The sequence below is a fragment of the Vicugna pacos genome, chromosome 10 (assembly GCF_048564905.1).
Source record: "Vicugna pacos chromosome 10, VicPac4, whole genome shotgun sequence".
In the NCBI taxonomy this organism is placed as follows: Eukaryota; Metazoa; Chordata; class Mammalia; order Artiodactyla; family Camelidae; genus Vicugna; species Vicugna pacos.
This window is the reverse complement of record NC_132996.1, coordinates 73119431-73135667: the sequence shown is the minus strand read 5'-3', so window position 1 is coordinate 73135667 and position 16237 is coordinate 73119431. Positions and strand designations below refer to the sequence as shown.

Sequence of the window (16237 nt, the reverse complement as noted above, 5' to 3'; positions counted from 1 at the left end):
CACACCATCTTGCATGACACCCTCGCCTCTGTCTGCGCTCTACCCCCTGCCCGGCTGCCGAGGCTCTCTGTCTCCCGGGACCGCTCCTGATTCTTCCAGCCCATAAGTCTCTCTTCTCACCTTGGCCCGCCCACGGTGCCCAGCCTGGCACAGTCGCCCTGTCGTGACCATGTGGAGTCGGGGGAGCATGGAGGTGCAGTCACTTCCCGAGAACCTGCCGCCCTGGGCCCTGGGCCTGAGGCTGCCGGCTCCTCCCAAGGCACAGTGACACCTCCATCCCCCATCTCCCTGCGAGGTGGGCAGGGAGCTTTTGGGGGCAGGAACCCCTAAACAGCAGACGGTTGCTGGGCTCCGTCCACACCCCTACTTGTGGCCTGTTCCTGAAAATGCTGACCTCAGGGACCTGATAAGCGTTCCACGCAGGCAGGTGGTGGGAGAATGGTAACCTGGGGCCGAATCCCAGCCCCGCAGGGACCACCGACGAACCGACCCTGCCTGGGGTTTGACACCAGGAAGTCTCGGAGCACCTGCACCATGCACCCAATGTCTCCAGAGACCTGGCAGGGCCCCTACTCAGCAGCGTACAGTGTTGGGACCCCTTTGATGTGTGGTCTTAACTAGGAGCATCCTGGTGGACCACTGGCCAGGTGCTCCCTGAAACGCCTCTCACCGGGGTCCCCACGACAGGCCACGAGCCTGAGCAGAGGGGCCGGTCGGCCCTGGGCGTGGGGGTGCCCGGGTCCTGGCCAAGGCCTGGAGCCTCATGAGAAGGTCTGCGGAGACAAGGGGTGCAGCCAGCACCGCCCTCCTACTCTTCCTTCCTGACCTGAACAAACAGGTGACCCGTGCACAGCTGATCACCTGTATGGATGGCAACCAACACCAAGGAAACCCAGAGGCTCTCTTACAAAGTGACCTTGAAGCCGAAAACCAGGTGGCACAGAGGAGACAGGCTGCTGTGAGGGGACAGTGAAGAGGGGCTGCTCGTATGATGAGGTTACGGCCTCAACCGTGTCCCCTGAATGCCGGAGTCCTGACCCCCCCACCTCAGAGTCTGACTGTTCTGGGAAATAGGGTCTTTACAGAGGGAATCAGGTTGAAATGAGTCCCCTGGGGTGGGTCCTAATCCAGTAGGGCTGGTGTCCTTACAGGAAGAGGAGATCAGAGCACAAGAGGAGGAGCGAGGGTACGTGGGCACAGGGACGCCATCTGCCGGCCAAGGAGAGGGGCCTGGACAGACCCTCCCTCACAACCCTCAGCCGTGGAGGCCATGAGCCAACACACTTTTCTGGTTCAAGCTGCTGCCTCCAGCGCTTTGCGACAGGAGCCCCCGGGCTCTGCCACCCTGAGCAGCACAACCACCAGCTCCCCTGCTCCCGGCCCCGGCCCGAGAAGGAGCGCTGCTCTCCTTGGAGAACCTTCCCTGGCGCACTGGGCGGCCCCGAGGAGGGCCTCGCGCTTACCCGTAACCATTGTCCACGATCTTCTGGACGAAGTTCACGATCTCCGGCACATACTCACTGACCCGGGTCAGGACGTCAGGAGGGAGGACCTGGAGGGACGAGAGAAGTCCAACTCTTCCTTCTGAAATGCCTGTCCCAGGGAGACATGCCCAGAAAACCAGAAAGCACCGCTGTGAGCCCAGGGCCCCTCGCCTCTCGTTTTAAACCGAATTTACTTGCAAAATGAAGATGGTCTGGACCCCACGGGGCCTGTCGGTCACCGTGGCCCTCGTTCCAAGACAGCAAGGCCAAGATAGGCGGCAGCACTTACGTTCAGGGCTTCCATGTCTCTGTGGAATTCCTCCTCCCAGAACTTGGGCAGCTTGGAGAAGATGGAATTGTCAGTCACTTCACTGCCGTGCGTGGAATCCAGCCAGTCGGAAAGAAGATCCTTTGCTTCTTCCAACAACACCTGAAATAAAAAGAAACAATTTCCACACGTAGTATGACAGCTGGTGCGGCCGACCTGCGCCAGCGAAGGCCTCCCGGGGCTCAGATGCGCCGTCACAGCCGGATCCGGGTAGACTCACGAGTGAGTTCTACCAAACGCTTAAGGAAGAATATACATCCGTTTTCCACAATCTCTCTCAGAGGACGGATGCTAAGAGAATTCTTCCTAGCTTGTTCTATGAGCACAGCTTTCCCCTAACACCTAAACCAGACAGAGACATTACAAGAAAACCACAGACCAGTATCTCTCCCAAACATAGATGCGAAATCCGTAACAGAATGTTAGCAAACTGAATCCACAAAAGCATTAAAAAAAAAATCACATACCACAATCAAGTCAAATTTATCACAAGGATGCAAAGGCTGGTTCAACTTTGCAAAATCAGTGAATGTAAATCATCACATCAACGGACTGAAAAAGAAAAACCACGTGTCACATCTATAGATGCAGGAAAAGCATCTGACAAAACGCGACAGCGTTCAGAATAAAAGGTCTCAGTGAAGCAGGAAGAGAGGGGGACTTCTAAAACAAAGCTACAGAAAGCCCACAGCTGACATCAGACTGAACAGTGAGGAACCTGAAGCTTTCTCACTAAGATCAGGTGAACACGGGGATGTCCCCTCTGACCGCCCCTTTCCAGCATCATCCTGGAAGTCCTTGCTAATGCGATAAGGCAAGAGAAGGGGGAAAGAAGAGACAGACCACAACAGGATTGCAAACCCATCACAAGCTGAAAGTATCATTAAGCTGAAAATGCATTTAAAACACCTAACACACCAACCATCACCGTTTAGCCCGGCCTACCTAAAACGTGCTCAGAATACACCAGCCCACGGCTGGGAAAAATCATCTGACACGAACCCTGTTTTATAATTATGTGCTCAGCATCTCATGTAACGCACGAGTATTGTACTGAGAGTATAAAACAAAACGCTTGTCTGGGTCCCGAGTAACTAAGTGTAGCAGGTGTCTACTCTGGTGATCGAGGCACTGACCGCGAGCTCCGGTTCACTGTTGGTGCCCGGCATCCCCGGAGAGTCCAGGCCTGCACACTGCTGGCCCAGAAGAAGAGTTTGGAGTACGGCTTCTACTGAATGTTTATTGCTTTTTCACCATTCTAAAGCTGAAAATCTTAAAAAAAAAAAAAATAAAATACAGCTGAAAATCTTGTAAGTCAAACTGTTGGAGGTCAGGAACCATCTGAACACTGGGAAAGAAGACAAAATTATACGCCAACAAGTAAGTGGAATTTGAAATAGGAAACACAACCCCATTTACACTGGCGCCCATAAAATGAAACACTTGCACGTCAGCCTTACAAAGTATGTGCGGGCGCCACAGGAGGAAAACCACAGGGCTGTGAGTCTAGAGCGGGGACAGACCCCACGTCTGTGGGAAGGAGACTCAGCAGTCAGGTGCCGGTTCTTCCCGCCTTGACCTGTACGTTCAGTTTAATCCTAACCCACGTCCTATCAAGTTATTTTGTGGATACTAACAGACTGACCCTAAGTTTTATAAGGAGAGGGAAAAGAGCCAGAGAAGCCCACACAGTACTGAAGGAGAAGACCGGAGCCGGAGGACGACGCTGCCTGACCTCAAGACGTACCATAAAGCTACAGCCACCAGGACACTGCGGTGCTGGGCACAGGACAAGCCAGCAGATCAGCGGAACAGAGCAGAGCCCAGAAACAGGCTCAGGTACCGTCAACTGCAAGGCAACAGAGTGGAGCAAAATAACTCTTTTCAACAAGCTGTGCTCGACCTGACGCAGCCCAAAAGAACTGACTCAGGGAGCACAGGCTTCGGAGCACAGTGCAGCACCAAGGAGGGGAGCATGGCAGAGCGCACGCGCGGCACGCACGCGGTCCTGGGTTCAGTCCCCAGTTCGTCCTCAACAAACAAATGAACCAACCAACCAGCCAACCAGCCAAATTACCTCCCTCCTCAAGAAGCAAAAAGAAGCCAAAAACCAAAACCAAAACCCAACTGTAACCCTCCTAGAAGATGACACAGGAAAAAGCCTAGACGACCCAGGGTCTGGCAATGACTTCGTCCCAGCAATACCGAACGTGGGACCCATGAGAGAAAGAATCGATAAGCCAGATTCATTACAATTAAAAATTTCTGCTCTGGGAAAGACACTGTCAAGAGAGTGAGAAGAGCAGCCACAGACTGGGAGAAAACACTCGCAAAAGACACATCTGGTGAGTGAGTGCTGCCCCAAATACACAAGGAACCACTGAAACCCAACAATAAGAAAACCACCTGATTAAAAAAATGGTCCGGAGATATCAACAGACACCCGACCAAAGAAGACGTATCAATGGCAAATAAAAGTCAAAAGCTGCTCCCCGTGGTAGGTCATCAGGGAAATGCAAATTGACACGAGACCACACACACCATCAGAGCGGCCAGCACTGAGGGCTGCCGAGGCTCCGGGGCAGCGGCAGTGCTCACCTGTCACTGGTTTGGATGCAAAGTGCAGCCACTTTGGGAGGGTGTGGCAGTTCCTTAAAAAACTACACATACTCTTCCCACGTGACCCAGCAGTCACGCTCCTTGGCATTTACCCAAAAGAGCTGCAAGTTTATGTCCACCTGAAAACCTGCATGTGGATGTGTACAGAAACTTTATGTGTAATTACCAAAACTTGGAAGCCACCAAGGTGCCCTTCAGTAAGTGCATGGAAAAACAAACTGGTCCATCCAGTCAATGGGCTGGACTTCAGAGCTAAAGCGAAATGAGCTATCAAGCCCCAAAAAGACACGGAGGAAGCTTAAGCTCACATCACTAAGTGGAAGCAGCCAATGTGAGGAGGGTGCGTCCTGTGTGACTCCAACTCTGTGATGCTCTGGAAACGGAAAGCTACGGAGACAGTAAGAGGACCCGCGGCTGCCTGGGCTGGGGGAGGAGGGCTGAGTGAACGGAGCACAGAAGACTCTGGGCCGCGAAGCACCTGTGCATGAGACTGACGGCAGGGATGTCGCCACACGTTCGTCCAAGCCCACGGGACGCACACCTGCTCATCACAGCTCTCGGAGCAAGACCCTCATGTGCAGTGACTCTGGGCGGTAACGAAGTGCAGCGGAGCTCACTGACTGCAGCCAACGTGCCAGCCTCTGGGGGAGGCTGAGGGGGATGGAGGGTGGGGAGATCTCTGTACCTTCCTCTCGGTTTTGCTGTGAACCCGAAACTGCTCTAAAAAAATAAACTCTTCTTAAAAATTGATAAAATAGAAGCTAGAACAGAGAGCAAGAGTGTCAGCACGACCAGAGCCGGAGCTCTGAAAAGATCCTTCCATGCGGAATTTAAAACCCCAACAGTGCCTTGCATGGGACCCGACAAGCGGAGGCACATTCAAAACACACCTGAAGAACAAAGACAAGACGAGGCCTCCGACCTCTCCGGGCATCGCGCAGACGCCGTGATGCTCACGCGGGCAGGCAGCCTGGCCGACGGAACAAGACCAGAGGCCACGTGCCAGGGTCCACCGCAGACCCCGAGGAAAGGGGGCCTTCCTGTACTTGGGGGGAGGGGGCTGGGTCCCTCCTCGCACCACTTACAAAAGCCCACTGTCGGGGGGTCGGAGATGTCGATGGGAACTGCACAACTTCAGAATCTTTGGAAGAGAATGTTGGAGGTTTTGGAGGTAACTATGCTTTACAATTTTAATGAACAGGATGTCAGTGGAACACCTGGGAAAGAAACCTCACAGCAGCCCTGTTGGTAACGTGGAAGCCCAGCGCCCGGGAGAAGCAAACAGCGGGGCCCAAGGCGTCCACTCAAGTAAGGACAGCTGCCACGTGTGGCCCCCCTCAGAGGCACACCCTGCGCAGAAGCCGTCTTCCCCAAGACCCTGTTGCCCCCGACTCCTCCTCAGAGAGCTCAGCACGAGCCGGGCCCTGCGAGGGCAGAGCAGAGGGGGCTGGCCAGGGACCGGCTCCCTGCAGCTTCCACCCTCTTGCAGGTTCTGTAAGTGACCAGCAGGGGGCGCCGGTGCAACAGAGAAGGACCGTGGGACCCGTCCCTCCAGGCGGCTCAGGCCTGGGCACCCTCGGGCACCCCGTGCCCTCCCAAGTGTCCACGGAGGCCTTTTCACAGAGACGGAGGTCGGCCGGGGGAAGCTCAGGTTCAGCGGGGAAACCATGAACCCCACAGCCCATCCCACCTGTGCCTCTCGCTCTGCTTCCCCGGGGCTGCCGCTGAGCAGTCAGGAGAGTCCTCTGGACACTCTGGGGGTCACTCTGAGAAGCCGGCTCCCCCCAGGCCCCCCGCCCGATTTCTCCAAGGGAAGGGGGAGGGGCAGGGGTGGCTGCTGCCATGACAGGCTCCAACCCGGGCCCTGGGCCGCTCCAAGCCTCACCTGCGCGGGGCCGTCCAGCTCCTCCCCAGCCAGGCTGCGCCCCACAGCCTCCTCCAGCGGCGCAGCGGCTAGTGCCACCGCGCGCTCCAGGCGCTCCAGCATCTGCTTCTTGTCGGGGTCCGTGGTCTCGCTCAGTTTTACAGAGAAGGGCTGCCACCACAGGGAGAGGTCACCGTTAGCCACCTCCTACCCAGTGGCACCCTAGGCCCAAGGCCGACTCCACACGCCCGAGGCCACTTTTGCCCCCGCCCGTGGGGACACAGGGGTCCGAGTCTGCACGGGGGGCGCCCTGCTCTTCCCAAGTGGCTGAGTGACCCCACAGCCTGGCCTGCGTGGTGCTGCGTGGCCTCCGGGTCTCGATGTGAACCGGGGGTGACAGCAGAGCTCCTAAGGCCGCACTCGGGACACACAGTGTCACCCGGGACTCAGGGACTTGCCTCCACCACGAAGGCGCCACCGCCCGGGGGCCTTCCCTCGCTGGCCTAGAAGACTGCTAAGCTCTCATTTTAGCCCGAGTTTTGCTTCCAGAGAGAAAACTTCACAAGCACAACAGTAATTATCACTGTAATTACTAAAACAAAAGGCCTTCTTCCCATCCCACTATGCAACGCAACAAGCTGTGACACCGTTTAGCCATAATGAAAACACTGAACTGGGGAGAACCAGTGTCTTCAAATAATCCTGAAAATGCCCAGCACCACCGACTTAAGGGGCTTGGCACAGCTTCTGCGTCTCAGTCAAGCATACGTGGTTGGGCTGTGACCTCCAGGTGGACGACTGGATGCTCATCTCACCGGCTCCAGGACCAGTCCTGCACCCTCCCCTGTAGCAGGGACAGTCACCCACACTGCGCCCTGCCCGCGGGCCAGGGCAGCACTGCGACTGAGACCTCGGTGACCTTGGTGGGGCCGGCTACAGTGGCGCCCACTTGTGAAGCCCGCTGAGGACAGCCGCTGCCAACCCGAGCTGTGCGAGTGGCCAAAGGCCTGGCCTGGGGACGCGGAGCGGGTGGGCCCACCTTCAGGGCGGTGCGCACGTCCTCCAGGAGCTGTGCCGCCTGGGGTGGCTTCTGCCGGTACCGCTCAAACAGGTGGTTCTGCCGGGCCCTCTTGATGATCTGGGGGCAGAGAAGGGAGATGGGGGTCAGCTCAGCACCTGCTTCGTCCCTGCGCGGCAGTGACTTGGAGTGAGGGGTGGCCGCAGATGCCAGCCGGGCCACGTCCCCCACGCGCCAGGCGGTGCCCAAGCTCCACGCCTCCCAGAGCTGAGACTGTCCTGACGACCTTCCCGATGCTGGGAGACCGGCCGGCCCAGCTGTACGCCACGCACACGATGGCGCGCTGCCCAGGTCTTCCCTCCCAGGCACCGCGTGTTATAACATTTATTGAACTTGGTCCCTGAGCCTGCAGGGTTCTAGCAGCACTGAAAGAGCCGAGTACGCGACAACATCACCCGCAGACGGACGTGATTCACAGACTGGATTCAACGTGCACGAGGGCACAGCCCGAGCTGGGCCTGCGCACTTCACTCACTTCCCCGACGTCACTTCCCCCTCGTGCGCCCCCGGCACTTAACCTTTCATCCTGAAAACCCCCTTTACCTTGTCATCGACGTCTGTGATGTTCATGCAATAAAAGACGTCAAATTTGAAGTAGTCCCTCAGCACTCTTCTCAAGATGTCAAAGGAGATGTAGGACCTACAGCGATGAAAAGACAAACCTTTCCAAAGGGCACACCACGCACATGGCCTCAGCCTCGCAGTTACGCACAGAGGAAAGGGTGCCGTGACACCCCCGACGGCCAGCTACTCGCCCACGGCCCCCACCCGTGACTGTCAGGGAACCAGCACTCGGCTCTCCCACCAGAGCCGCAGGACGGGGTGGCCTTCAGGCTCCTGGCGACAAGTGTCTGGCCAGAGCCCAGGAGGGGGACTTTCTGGTTATCAGGATTTCTTAATGTTGCCACAGCGAGTGTGGAGTACTCACGGAATGCAGTTTTCTTTTCTTTTCTGGGGTTTATTTGGAGGGAGGAGGTAATCAGGTTTGTCCATTTATTTACTGGGACTGAACCCAGGACCCCGCGCAGGCTAAACAGTCACCCTACCGAGGAGCTACACCCTCCCCACTGCTCTCAAATTTTTAATCCTAAAAACCAGAGAAGGAACGTGTGGCACTGCTTGTCGTTTCAGGCCTCAGGTCCCCGAGCAGAGCCAGGTGCTGGGTGAGGGCGGGCCCTACCTGGCGTGTCCCATGTGAGAGGCGTCGTAGACGGTCGGCCCGCAGCAGTACCACGTCACCCTCTTCCCATCTTGAGGAACAAACACGTCCTTTGTTAGAAATGAAGGAGGGACCGTCACCAGAAACGCAGGAGGCACCTGCGGGGTCCGCGCAGCCGTGACACGGGCACGCGGGCTTCTGTGGTTTGCACGCTCAACAAGGACGGCTGAGTCTTCCTGAGGAAAGCCGTGTTTGTCTGGGGTGGGGGAGGGGAGCCCAAGGACGCTCCTGAGGCGAGTCCCACGCACCGAGGAGCCCGGGTGGCCAGGCCTCTCCCTCCCCAGGGCTCTACTCCTGTCTGGAGGCTGGTGGTCAAGGAAGCAGATGCTTCTGTGTTTGCTGGAGTCCTCCCTCTTTCACAAGATCAGCTACAGTTTACCAGGCACCCCCAGGGCTGAGCGCTGAGACTGACTGCATTCCTCCCAGAAGCGATTCCAGAGGCGTGCTGCTGTCACAGAGGACGGTCCGCACCCCGGGAGGAGCCGCCTCGCGGCCAGGACCGGCCAGCGCGCAGCTGTCCTCAGGTGGTCCACCAGTCTCAGCCCAGTTCCGGGGCCGCTGTCGCCAACCAGGCCCACGAGGGGGGTCCTGTCTCCTGCCTGCTTAGTGTGCTCGCTGATGGACCCCCAGTCAGCTCGTGGCTGGAGCCCTTTTCAAAACCCCTCAAGCCACTGGCCCCACCAAGTGAGCCCCGCTCAGGGAGGAGCCGGCTCTGCCTCCTCCCCGACACCTGCTGGGCTCCCAACAGCAACCAGTCCTGCGCCTGCCGCCCTGCTCGGTTTGCCTGGGACATTCGCCGCCACCACGTGTCCCCTCCGAGAGCACGCCATCCCTGGCCTGGCTGTGGAGGGCTGCGAGCGCGTGCGGCGGGCAGGGCCCCGGCCCAGCCGGTGTGCTCACTCGTGTGGGGTGTGCCGGGTGTGCCTAGTTCCAGGGCACAGCTCTGCCCCAGCCACACGGGGGACACTTGCTGACTGGCTGAGGGTCAGCAAACCAGAATTACGGACTCCGGCCTGAGCCAGTGAGCGGACCGCCGTTTGTGCTGGGTTGGGCACATGGGCTCCTACAGCGCCGGCTCCGCCCTGCCACCTAAGCCCCCCTTACCTTCCTCCGGGTGAGGCTGTTGTACAGGCGGAGCTGGCATGGCTCGGACCTGGCTGGAGGGGACCACTGGGGCTGTGCCCGCCGGCCTTTACCTGCCGAAGAGAGCACAGCTGGTCACAGCGCACCAGCCACTTCGCTTCCACGACAGAAGGACTGCGCTCCCAGAAACCATGCGGTTCTCCACCAGTGCCGCCGTGTCAAACGCAACTGCTTCTCTGTCCTGCCCTGCCCATCCCACCACCCCGAACCCCACAGGGCATGAGGAGGCCCACCACGTCCACCCCAGCCCCCACCCTCTGCTGGCCCCGGGCACACGGTGCCGGACACAGCTGACTGAAACGCAGTCCCTAACTCGGGGCTCACACCCTCCCCAGGAAGACGGCCCTCTGTGGAGGGTTCACGGGACGTGGGACACGGGCCATCTCCAGACACAGAAGCCAGGTTAGCACAGAAAGAGCTGCTAGCTCATGGCTGCAGACAGTCAGTCAGAAGCACCTGCAGCCCCAGCCCAGCATTCGTCAGCGAGTAGCCAGCCCCCAACTCGATTCTGGTCCCTCCTTGCCCTCTGCAACATGCAGGTGGCTCCCGAACGTGGCTCTGACCCAGAACCTCATGGCTCCACATCGGTTCTTGAAGGCCTTTAGAAATAGCCTGAGGTGTTCCCCATGCTATGCTCGGGGCTCACAGAGCCGGGCCTCCTCCAGTCACGTTCATCCGGGGCCCCTGCTCTCCCTTCCTCCTGCCGCCAGTCTCCCCTCCCAACCCCCATCCCTCCCTCGAGTCTTGGGGCTGCCCCTGCTGCTCTGGGGGCCCAGCCCACACTTCCAGCCAGATGAAGGGCAGTCCTTCCACAGTCTGCTCCCTGAGAGCCTGAAGGAGCTAATTACCAAGGTGAGTCTTCACACCCGAGGGCATCCGGTGACGGACCAGCCTCGTCTGGCACTGCTGCTACACCTGGAACCGAGCTGTCCTCCCCATCCTCACCCAGAGCCAGCTTTGCCTGCACTCCGCCTGCACAGCTGCAGGTGCAGGTGGACGCTCTCAGCACTTCCCATCCCTGCCCCACCTCTGTGTCTGCCCTCATGAGACCCAGCACAGGGCCCCCCACCCCGAACCCACCTTGAGCGTGGCCAGCGGGTGGCTGCCCACTGCTTGCCCTGAGGAGTCACTGAGGAATCAGCCTTGGGCCTGGCCATGCACTCCCTAGAGGACGCATGTAACTGACCAGGGAAGGCGGGGAAGGCGGCTGCGTGTGCGTGTGCGTGTGCATTTACAGGCATGAGCGTGCAGGTGGGCGGAGGAGCGGCAGATGGGGAGGGAGACAGACAGCTACACAGGAGCCCCTGACTCTGGTAGGTGCCCGCAAACTCCCCAGTGGCCACAGACCAGAGGGGGCAAAGCCCAAGTCCCCGCAGAGGTGAAGTGCTCCCTGAGGTCAGGTAGCCTTGCAGGTTCACTGTCAATGCAACAAACAGTCCTGAAGGACACTGCTGGTCCATGATGCGCTGGCTCGCTCCGCCCTGCTACGACTCCATCCACGCCTCCCCTCAGTTAGATGCTGCAGCTCCCGACACAGGGACCGAGCTGCCCCCCTGGGATGACTGGGGACAAGGGTGGGCGCTGCCCACACGCGGACGTGACCCTGACAACCATGGGGCTGGCCTTAAACCGGAGGGGCGTGGGGTTCACAGGACTGAAGGCTCATCTGAGGAGACGGTGGCGACAGGACACGGCTGAGGGTGCAGCCAGGGACCTGGCCAGGGGACACTGTCCTGGACAACAGGTCCCACTAGGTCTTTCCAGCTCCCAGAGGGCAGCTCCCGCCACACAGCCGGGAGAGTCCAAGGAAGTCAGCACACACGATTCCCATCTGCCGAAGGGGAGACCCGGACATGTTACCCAGCGACCCTCGGTTTGATGAGAAGGAACTGTCACCAGAGTCCCCTTCCACTGCCAACTGCCCCGGTGCCCTGGGCACTGACTGTCTCCCTGAGCCTCCCGCAGACCAACCGTGCCTGTCCGCCATCCTGGTTTCTGTCTGAAACACTGACACGCCTCCGTTCACCCAGCATACCCCGTCCAGCCCCGGCCCCATCCAGGGCAGGCAGTCCCTGGGGCGAAACCAATCCCTGACCCGCAGCAACAAAACCAGAACATGAGGCTCAGAGACGCCTTGGGAACGAGGCTCCAGGAAGAGACGGAAGGAGACACACCAGCTGGTGTCCCCCGGGGCGCTGTGCCCACCTTGGCCTCAGGGCAGAAGCAGCACAAAGGTTCACAGCCCTAAAGACCCGCCCAGCTCTGACAGACCCACGCGTCTTCCTCAGTGAAGACCAGGCCCTTAAGTTCCTCCCTTGGGGTACCAGTAGGGGGATGGGGCCGGTAGCAGAGGGAGCCCCGGGAAGCAGGAGCCAACTGGACTGAGCCCCGTTCGCTCTGGGCCGGGGCACTCGCACAGACACGGCGAGGCTGGAGGCCCTGAGCGGAGTGGACCCTCCCTGCAGGTCGACAAGATGGAGAGGGGGTGGGATAGGAGCAGAGGGGTGGGGCCTCAGGCAGAGCTGTGGTCCCGCTTTCTGCATCTGAGAGGCCTCCCTGAGCTGCCAAGGGCCCTGGCCATGGGCAGACGCGGAGGCACGAGAGGCACAGGGGCACAGACCGAGGGACGGCAGAGAGGATGGCGAAGAGCTGCTCACGGGCACCCCGGTGCTGAGGGGGTGCCCAGCAGTCGAGGGGACTTGGAAGCAGGAGCAGGACATGGAAGGAAGGCAAGTGGGGTGCTGGGGACCGAGGGGCTGGAAGAGGGGGCATTCCTGCCCGGGACAGACTCGAGAGACATCTGAGATGGGGCAGTGATGCCAGGAGGCAGATGCTCGGACGTCATCCCAGGGACGTCACTGAGGACACGGACGCAGAGGGGTCTGGCCTCCACTCGCAGGCTGATCGACCTCACACCTGCCACGCAGGGTCCCTGCTGGCCTCCCAGGTGCGTAGGTGGGGAGGGGACGTGGAAGTGAAGGAGGTGGGTACCCCATCTGTGTCGTCCTGGGAGCCTGCCTTTCCCCCGGGCCTCGAGCAGCCACACCCACCCGCAGGGCACGCTGGGGGTTGGCCAGAGACCCGTTTACCTCCTGGTGCTGCCGACCACGTGTGCCTGCTTCGTTCTCCCCACCAGTGCCCTGCTCGGAGCACCAGACAGCCCACTGCCGAGGCTCAGAACCCTGACTCCCCCGATCCCCGCCCCCGGAGGCCATGCCTTGAGAGGTGGGACCTGGGGGGACAATCTGACACCTGAGCCCTTCAGAGAGAAGGCACCGGGCACCACCGACGTCAACTGGGTCACTGCCTGCACGCACAGGGAGGGGACCTCCTGCACAGCAAGACTCCCACCCAATGACAGGAAAGGGGCGTCTGCTGCAGGTGATCCAGAAAACCAGTGTCCCCCCACCCCCACCCTGCCGCAGCAGACACAGGCGCTGAAATGTCTGGCTGAAAGAATCTGAAAAAGGCCCCCGAAGGCTGCCCGGCCAGCAGGGACCACTGAGATGGCATGTGGTGGCCTCTGGCTGAAGGGGGCGCAGGCTCGAAGCCCCCCCAAGAGGAAACCCAGCTGCTCGAGGGCATCAGCAATTATGGGAGAAGCACCTCGACCTGTCAAAGAGAGACCACCCAGGCACTGAGCCCGGGGACTTTGAGAGGTACCCCCAAAGTAGCCAGGGCCAGGCCGCCACAGGCGCACATGACTGCTCTTCTCTCAAAGCCCAGAAACACCCTCTTTCTGGTTTCCAAAAAGTTCATGTTAATGAGGACTGCTTTAGGACTCAACAATTCTAAATCTGGTGGACACACACCCTACCATCTGAGGGAAAGAAAAAGAAAAAGAAGCAGAGCAAATTCAGGTCACAAACGGAATGAGCTGAACACCAAGGCCAGTTCTCTGTGCAGCGAACACCCCTGGCGGCTCTGCACCCGCCACCAACCCAGCCAGCTTCTCTGGGTCTCATCCTAACCTCCACTCAGGAGACGCTGGCCGGCCCACCAGGCTGCGTGCTCACATGCCGGACAGGAGCCAGCCCCATGGGCTCCTCCGGGGCACTGCTGCCCACCAGGCCATGCACCTATGGGGCCCTGATGGAGGAGGCCCTGACCGTGGAGAGGGCCCTGACCGTGGAGGGGACTCTGACCGTGGAGGGGGCCCTGACCGTGGAGGGGACTCTGACCGTGGAGGGGGCCCTGACCGTGGAGGGGGCCCTGACCGTGGAGGGGGCCCTGCCCGTGGAGGGGACTCTGCCCGTGGAGGGGACTCTGCCCGTGGAGGGGACCCTGACCGTGGAGGGGGCCCTGACAGTGGAGGGGGCCCTGACCGTGGAGGGGACCCTGCCCGTGGAGGGGGCCCTGACAGTGGAGGGGGCCCTGACCGTGGAGGGGACTCTGACCGTGGAGGGGGCCCTGACCGTGGAGGGGACCCTGACCGTGGAGGGGACCCTGCCCGTGGAGGGGACCCTGACCGTGGAGAGGGCCCTGACAGTGGAGGAGGCCCTGACCGTGGAGAGGGCCCTGACCGTGGAGGGGACTCTGACCGTGGAGGGGGCCCTGACCGTGGAGGGGACTCTGACCGTGGAGGGGGCCCTGACCGTGGAGGGGGCCCTGACCGTGGAGGGGGCCCTGACCGTGGAGGGGGCCCTGACCGTGGAGGGGACCCTGACCGTGGAGAGGGCCCTGACCGTGGAGGGGGCCCTGCCCGTGGAGGGGACTCTGACCGTGGAGAGGGCCCTGACCGTGGAGGGGGCCCTGACCGTGGAGAGGGCCCTGACCGTGGAGGGGACCCTGCCCGTGGAGGGGACTCTGACCGTGGAGGGGGCCCTGCCCGTGGAGGGGACTCTGACCGTGGAGAGGGCCCTGCCCGTGGAGGGGGCCCTGACCGTGGAGAGGGCCCTGACCGTGGAGGGGACCCTGCCCGTGGAGAGGGCCCTGACCGTGGAGGGGGCCCTGACCGTGGAGGGGACTCTGACCGTGGAGAGGGCCCTAACAGTGGAGGGGGCCCTGACCGTGGAGGGGGCCCTGACCGTGGAGGGGGCCCTGACAGTGGAGGGGGCCCTGACAGTGGAGGGGGCCCTGACCGTGGAGGGGGCCCTGCCCGTGGAGGGGACCCTGACCGTGGAGGGGACCCTGACCGTGGAGGGGGCCCTGACCGTGGAGGGGACCCTGACCGTGGAGGGGACCCTGACCGTGGAGGGGGCCCTGACCGTGGAGGGGGCCCTGACCGTGGAGGGGACCCTGACCGTGGAGGGGGCCCTGACCGTGGAGGGGGCCCTGACCGTGGAGGGGACCCTGACCGTGGAGGGGGCCCTGACCGTGGAGGGGGCCCTGACCGTGGAGGGCCACTGTGGGGAGCAGTTCTGCTACTCACTTGCTTGAAGCCCACAGGGCTGGCCTGTGGCGTGGGGGCCCAGGATCGCCTGTATGTGCCTGAACCACCGAGCCACGTGGAAGAGCTGTGCGTCGGCGGGGGGGGCCGAGAGCTGCCTGAAGGCGTCCAGGTCCGCCTGGGACAGGCAGTACCCCCGGACATAGCTGCGCGTGCTGAGATGCTCGTTCAGGGCCCGCACCCTGGCTGCCTCGTCACTAATGCTCAGGATGGACCTGTAGTCGGGAGCTGCAAAGACAGAGGCACGTGGGTCAGTGTGGACGGAGGCCTGGGGTAGTCCAGAATGACACGGGGACCAGGGTCACCTTTCTCGGACGGAAATGTCCAGAACAGGCAACTCAACTAAGAACGCAGACCAGTGGGTGCCCAGGGCTGTGGGGGGCAGGGAGCAACTGCCTATGGGGCTCCGGGGTAGGGCGATGAAAACAGTTCGGAACTCGACAGAGATGGCGACTGCACAATATTGTCACTGCACCAACTGCCACCAAAATGCTCACTTTAAAATGGTTCATTTGGAGGAGGAGGGTAGAGCTCAGGGGTAGAGCATGTGCTTAGCATGCATGAGGTCCTGGGTTCAATCCCCAGTACCTCCAGTTAAAAAAGGAAAAAGAAAATGGTCAATTTTATGTTTGGTGGTTTTCACCTCAGTTAAGGAGGAACACACCTGCCCCCTGAGCACTGGTCTGCCTCCCTCCCGGAGCCAGGAGGCTGGAGCTGACCAGTCCCCAGGTGGGAGACGGGGGCGGGGCGGGGGAACTGCAGAACGCTCCGTCCACCTCCGTCCACACCCGGCACCAGCCTGGCTGCAAGCAGCCAAGGCTGAGCTCTGAGGAGGACCACAGCCCCTCAGCCCCCTGCCTGGAGACCCAACATTCCGCCCACACCTGGCCCAGGCCCCGCCTCCTTTCCGGGAGCAGTTACCGAGGACAACTGTCACTGTCTATCTCAGGGACCTGAGGCCCCTCCCCTGCCATGGAATCATCAGGAAACACGGGTCCTTGGATCCCCTCTGAGACAGTGAAGGAGGCCAGGCGGGCCTGGGCGCCCTGCTCTCCTTTGAGGGGTTCACCTCGGGCCCCTGCCTCACGGCTTCAGTGGAAACTAACAGGACGG

General features: G+C 60.7%; 1 protein-coding gene across 4 annotated transcripts in view; it reads right to left on the bottom strand.

Annotated features, from left to right (window-relative positions):
- The window catches only part of CARS1 (cysteinyl-tRNA synthetase 1), a 36611-nt gene that overhangs the window by 14713 nt on the left and 5661 nt on the right, over window positions 1-16237 (bottom strand). The window contains exons 2-9 of one of the 4 annotated variants that reach the window (XM_072970527.1): window positions 15107-15352; window positions 9697-9788; window positions 8554-8642; window positions 7917-8013; window positions 7335-7433; window positions 6317-6466; window positions 1774-1914; window positions 1464-1552 (exon numbers count right to left, since the gene is read on the bottom strand). In XM_072970527.1, coding sequence (XP_072826628.1) covers window positions 1464-1552; window positions 1774-1914; window positions 6317-6466; window positions 7335-7433; window positions 7917-8013; window positions 8554-8642; window positions 9697-9788; window positions 15107-15352 — 1003 coding nt within the window. The remainder of the gene's footprint in view (window positions 1-1463; window positions 1553-1773; window positions 1915-6316; window positions 6467-7334; window positions 7434-7916; window positions 8014-8553; window positions 8643-9696; window positions 9789-15106; window positions 15353-16237) is intronic. The other 3 variants (XM_072970529.1, XM_072970530.1, XM_072970528.1) reach the window with 3 other exon arrangements.